Source organism: Pongo pygmaeus, chromosome 11, assembly GCF_028885625.2.
Source record: "Pongo pygmaeus isolate AG05252 chromosome 11, NHGRI_mPonPyg2-v2.0_pri, whole genome shotgun sequence".
In the NCBI taxonomy this organism is placed as follows: domain Eukaryota; kingdom Metazoa; phylum Chordata; class Mammalia; order Primates; family Hominidae; genus Pongo; species Pongo pygmaeus.
In genome coordinates, this window is record NC_072384.2 from 51,552,503 (window position 1) to 51,558,502 (window position 6,000).

The 6,000-nt window shown below is 48.6% G+C and overlaps 1 protein-coding gene across 2 annotated transcripts in view; it reads right to left on the bottom strand.

The window, feature by feature from the left end:
- CACNB4 (calcium voltage-gated channel auxiliary subunit beta 4) overlaps window positions 1–3,327 on the bottom strand; it is a 279,257-nt gene extending 275,930 nt beyond the window's left edge. The window contains exons 1-2 of one of the 2 annotated variants that reach the window (XM_054478297.2): window positions 967–3,327; window positions 349–432 (exon numbers count right to left, since the gene is read on the bottom strand). In XM_054478297.2, coding sequence (XP_054334272.1) covers window positions 349–432; window positions 967–1,029 — 147 coding nt within the window. In that variant the 5' untranslated portion in view covers window positions 1,030–3,327. Of the gene's footprint in view, window positions 1–348; window positions 433–658; window positions 801–966 lie in introns of those variants that run through there. The other variant, XM_054478298.2, reaches the window with a different exon arrangement.
- Window positions 3,328–6,000: the final 2,673 nt, after the last annotated feature.

A 6,000-nucleotide genomic window follows, 5' to 3' on the forward strand; every position in this document is an offset into this window, starting at 1 on the left:
GTCGAGTTACACGACTTAAAGACATTTCTCCACGCACCAAAGGTGCAACCAGACATATTTCCAGCTCTTAAATTCAACGTCCCTGACTTAAGCCAGGTCCCCACCGAACTGTCCACACACATGCACAAACTAACTTCCCGGGGCGGTGCGGAGACGCCGGGACGCGAAGACTTCAAGAGCCCAGGCTAGAGGGAGAGGGACTGAGTCCGAGCACCGGCCGAGGCCGGGAAGAGACGCGCGCGGGCTCGACCCGCAGCTCCCGCACGTGTGGGCCACGGCCGGCTCCAGGACCCCCTCGCCGCGCGCTCGGCCTCCTCCCCATCCTGGTCTCCCGCCTCCTTCTCGTACCTGTCTGAGGATGAAGCTGGTCGAAGTGGTGCTGCCATCGGATCTTTTCAACCTGCTCCTCCGGGTTGTGGTGCCTCGGGCCACCTGGACTCGACACACGGGGCCAGAGAGAAGCCGGTGAGGACCGCAGCGCAGAGCGGGGCGACCATCCCCGGCTGGAGTCCGCCTCCGGACCCGCTCCCTGGGGTCCCCCAGAGCCCGCACCCAAGTCTCCTCCGCGACTCCCAAATACAGCCCCCACCCCCACCCACCCACTGCAAGCCTCGACGGCTGAAAAGATGCTAGAGAAGAACAGCCCGCAAGCACCCACCACATCCATTAACAAAGACTCTCAGGGTGCGGGGTCCGAGTCCCCGGCATCCGCTGGGGGAGGCTGCGGGCTCCGGAGCGGGAGCGCAGAGACCCGAAGGAGGGTGAGGAGGAGGAGGAAGAGAAGGAGGAGAAAGAGGAGGAGCGGGAGGAGAAAGGGACGTGGAAGAGGGGTGGGGGGAGCGGGGCCGCCGACTCCCGGGACTCGGGCCCCGCACGCCCGGCACGAAGGCGGGGCGCGCTAGGGCGGCGGAGGAGGTGTGAGGAAGGAAGAGGAGGAAGAGGAGGAGGGGGAGGAGGGGGCGGTACCTGCGAGGTGGGGGAGTGCGGCCCGTCCGCCGTCCCATTCTTGGCGTAGGAGGAGGAGGACATCGTTCAGAGCCGCCGCATGGCCAGCCCGTGTGCGGTGGGCGGAGGGGGCTGGCCCCCGAGGCTGGGCTGCGGAAGGAGGGGGAGGGCGCAGGACTTCCCCACCCGGCTCCAGGACCCGCGCCGGCGCCCAGGCTCCCTGCCCGCACTTCGGAGAGCGCGGCACCTTAAAGGGACCGAGGCGCTTCCCCCGCGCTCGCGGCGGGATCCCGGGGAGGGGGCTTCTCGGAAACTCGCCTACCCGAGCGGATTGGGAGAAGCGCTCTCCCACCTAGCAAGCGCTTTACATCAGAGCTTCCAGAGGATGAAGGGAGGGGGAAATCTGGGATGGGGGTGGCAAGATTAAAATAGTCTGCACAGTTTAAAATGAGACAAAGGTGGCACGGTTCATGAATCAGGACTTGGGGACGGAAGCTGGTGCAGTGTGGCGGGAGTGGGAAGAACCGAGCGGGTGTGTGTGTGTGTTTGCTGCACTGGAATTTTAAAAGGGCAAGAGCAGAGCCACCTTCCGCGACTTCACTCATCAGCCTACCGTGTAAGGCATGGGGTTTTGTGGCTTGCTTTTCGTCCGTGTTTTTGTATTGCTTTGGCAATTCTATCCTTAGAGCTGCGAATCACACACATCCAGGCAGCCGTGGGAAACCCAGCCAGCCTGAGTCTGACGGGAGATTCTGCCCCGCCAAAGACCAGTATGTCCTAAGGAGTTTTGAAGGTCATGTTAGACCTGCTAAGAAGCAAGAGTTGGTCACTGTGCCTCCCATTTCTATGCATATGGATGTTTTCAAGGGGGAGAAACTCATCCTTGCAACCATACACAACGTTTGCCATTGGTTTCCTCCTGTAAATACATACAAGAGATTAATTTGTGATCAAATTAAAAGAGAGGGATTGCGGAGAGGAAGAATAAGCGCGAGGTATTGACAGAGGAATAAGAAGAGGGAAGAAAAGTATATGCAAATTCAAAAATAAAGAGACTCCGTTTAAATTAAAATATACTTACTATCTCAAATCGCTAAATCAGCTTGCATTCTAGGACTTTATGTTTATGGACAAAACTACCATGCTTGTTTTAACAATTGCTTAGCTTTATTGAGGTCCTGGTTATATCTTAACATCCACCAGACACTTCCTTTCCGTTCCTAATCCCTTCACTTAATCCAAACCTCTGTAACAATCTTATAACTAAAGTCCTTGCCTCCAGGCTTCCTGGTGCGTGTGCACATATGCACATGCACCCATACACACGCAGAGATTTCATTCCATCTACACACTACAGGCAAAGCCATTTTCCTAAAATATCTTGCCCAAGTCACTCTTCTCTAAGATAAAGTCCAAACTCCATGGTCCAACAACTCAGCCTCTCCTGCATTTCTGATCACTCTCCATCTCATTTCTCCATCTTGATCTCTCTATACAAACCTTCCAGCAACCAGGCAGGTCTAGTCATCATTACCCAAGTATTCCAAATACAATAACATTTGAGCACCTCTGCTTTGGAATGCCTCCTTGGAATATGCCCTCCCAACAACCTACACACCCGGCTAAATCCTACCTTTCCTCTAAATGGGACTCAGCTCACGCTTCCTTCACAGAAATCCTCTCTGACTACTCCAGTCCCACATAATTCTTGTGCTTCTGAAAAACTGGAGCATGTATTCTCTGGGCACTTAGAATAGGCTGCCTTAGTTTATTAGTTTGTTAATTCTGTTTTTGTGAAAATCTAATTTTCAGAACAGATTTTTAGCGGTTTATCTTCTATTCCTATACCTTCCATACAGTAGATACTCCATGAATTTATGGGGAATGGAGGTCTAACCATGCAGGACTCCCTACTTTAGTTACTGTCAACCCAATCCATATTTAGTTCTGAGCCATTTTCATAGTTGATACATGTGTGTGCATATTAAATTACTATGTGAGCACTGGACTTTGAATTGTGTGGTTTTCCACTGTCCACATTCTCACTGACTTTGAATTATTGAAACAGAACCCACAGAGGCATAACAACATGAGAAGCCCTGTACACCCAGCTCAAAGCAAAACTGGTGAAAATTATATGTTTTATATATACACAACCATTTAAATTTCTAAAAATGGTCCTAAAGGTGCACAACAAATGAAGGAACATTTATTCAAGAAAACCTACCGAAACCCAGTAAGAAAAGTGAGCTTGAGGTATTTGAACCAAGACCTACTCACTCTCTTCGTGCTTCCAACTCAGAGAGGGCTCCACACTATACTGGTGCAGCCAAGAACACAGGGCTCCCTCACCCTTCAGCTCCCAGTTGGAGGGTCAGCTTCCTAGGAGGGACAAAACATCAGCATTTGTCATCCTCCCCGCAGCTACCTGTTGTTGAGACTAAGTTCTAAGCAAGTATGGCAGAGGAGGGGGCTCCCTTCTTCTGCCCAGCTGTACCTGGAGGCTGTACCTTGGCCACAGCAGCACTGAGTGTACTTGGGCCTTGATCACCTTTGCTCCTGGCTCATCGAGAAGGAAGTCAGGAAACGTGGGACCGCTTTGAGTGCTTCTACCAGAAACACTCAGTATCTAACGTGGTGATGTCACTCAGAGAGAGGTGCATCATTGTCCCTACCTCCGACACCAGAGTGGAAAAAATGATGTTGAACCCTGACCTTACATCAAGGATCCCCAACCCCCAGGCCACAGACTAGTATCAGTCTGTGGCCTGTTAGGAACTGGGCCACACAGCAGGGGGTGAGCAGTGGGGAAGTGAGCATTATGGCCTGAGCTCCGCCTCCTGTCAGATCAGGGGCAGCATTACATTCTCATAGGCGTGCAAACTCTATTGTGAACTGCACATGCACAGGATCTAGGTTGTGGTCTTCTTATGAGAATCTAATGCCTAATGATCTGTCACTATCTCCCATCACCCCCAGATGAGACCATCTAGTTACAGGAAAACAAGCTCAAGCCTCCCACTGATTCTACATTATGGTGAGTATGTAATAATAATAGAAATAAAGTGCACAAAAGATGTAATGTGCTTGAATCATCCCCAAACCATCCTCCATCCCCGTCCCATAGAAAATTGATCTTCCATGAAACCAATCCCTAGTGCCAAAAAGGTTGGGGATTGCTGCCTTATATCATATACAAAAATTAACTCAAAATTAATCAAAGACTTAAAAGAGTTAAAAATATAAAACTATGAGAAGATAAGGGTAAATCTTCATGACCTTAGATTTGGCAATAAATTCTTAGACATGACACCAAAAGCATGAGCAGGAAAAGAAAAAAATGTTAGACAGGCATGGTGGTGCGTGTCTGGGGTCCCAGCTAACCAAGAAGCTGAGGTGGGAGGATCACTTAAGCCCAGGAGGTCAAGGCTGCAATGAGCTGTGATCACACCACTGTACTCCAGCCTGGGCACCACAGCGAGACTCCATCTCCGGCTCAAGCAATACCTCAGTCTTCTGAGTAGCTGAGACCATAGGTGGGCACTACCACGCCTAGCTAATTTTTTATTTTTTATAGAATTGGAGTCTCCTTGTGTTGTCCAGGCTGGTCTTGAACTCCTGGGCTCAAGCCATCCTCCCACCTTGGCCACCAAAAGTGCTGGGATTACAGGTGTGAGCCACTGCACCCTGCCAAATTGTATACTTTGAGTAGGTGAATTGTATGGTATGTGAATTATATGTCAATAAATTATTATTTTTTTAATCTTCAGATCTTACAGAAAAATTAACTCAAAATGGATTACAGACCTAAGTGTAAATGCAAAACTACGAAACCTCTAGGGGAAAACAGGAGACAAAATCTCCATGAGTTTGAGTTTGGTGTTGAGATTTCACACCACCACCAAAAGCATGATGCAAGAAAATAAAAATTGATATTCTGGGTTTAATTAAAATTAAAAATTTCTGCTCTGTGAAAAACTCTGTTAAGATAATAAAAAGACAAAGAACTTGTAAACAAAATATATAAATAACTCTTAAAACTCAACTATAATAGGCCGGGCGCGGTGGCTCACGCCTGTAATCCCAGCACTTTGGGAGGCCGAGGCGGGTGGATCACAAGGTCAGGAGATTGAAACCATCCTGGCTAACATGGTGAAACCTCGTCTCTACTGAAAATACAAAAAATTAGCCAGGCGTGGTGGCAGTCGCCTGTAGTCCCAGCTACTGGGGAGGCTGAGGCAGGAGAATGGCATGAAGCTGGAAGGCAAAGCTTGCAGTGAGCTGAGATCACGTCACTGCACTGCAGCCTGGGTGACAGAGCGAGACTCCGTCTCAAAAAAAAAAAAAAAAATTCAACTATAATAAAGAATTCAAATAAAAAATGGACAAAAGTAGCAGGGGGTTGTGGCTCATGCCTGTAACCCCAGCATTTTGGGAGGCTGAGGAGAGAATTGCCCAAGAAGCCGGGAGATGAAGACCATTCTGAGCAACAAATCAGGACTTCATCTCTACAAAAAATTAAAAAAAAAACAAAAATTAGCCACGCGCAGTGGGTGGCATGCGCCTGTAATCCTAGCTATTTGGGAGGCTGAGGTGGGAGGATCCCTTGAGCCCTGGATCCCCAGGAGTTTGAGGCTGCTGGGAGCCATCATCTCACTACTCTACTCCAGCCTGAGACACAGGAGACCCATCTCTAAAATTTGAAAAAAAAAAAAAGTATTTAAATGAACAAAATATTTGAATGGATACTTTTACCAAAGAAGACACATAGATAGCAAATAGGCACATGACAAGATGCTCAACATCATTTACTTTAGGGGAAATGCAGATTAAAACAACAATGCAATGCTGCTATACACCTATAAGGATGACTAAACATAAAAATGATAATAGCAATGGCTAGTAAGGATAAGGAGCAACAAGAACTCTCATTCATTGCTGATGGTAATGCTAAATGGTACAGCCACTTAGGAACATACTTCAGCAGTTTCTTGGCAGTTTCTTAACAAGCTAAACCATCTTATACAATCCAGCAATCGAGAACCTAAGTATTTA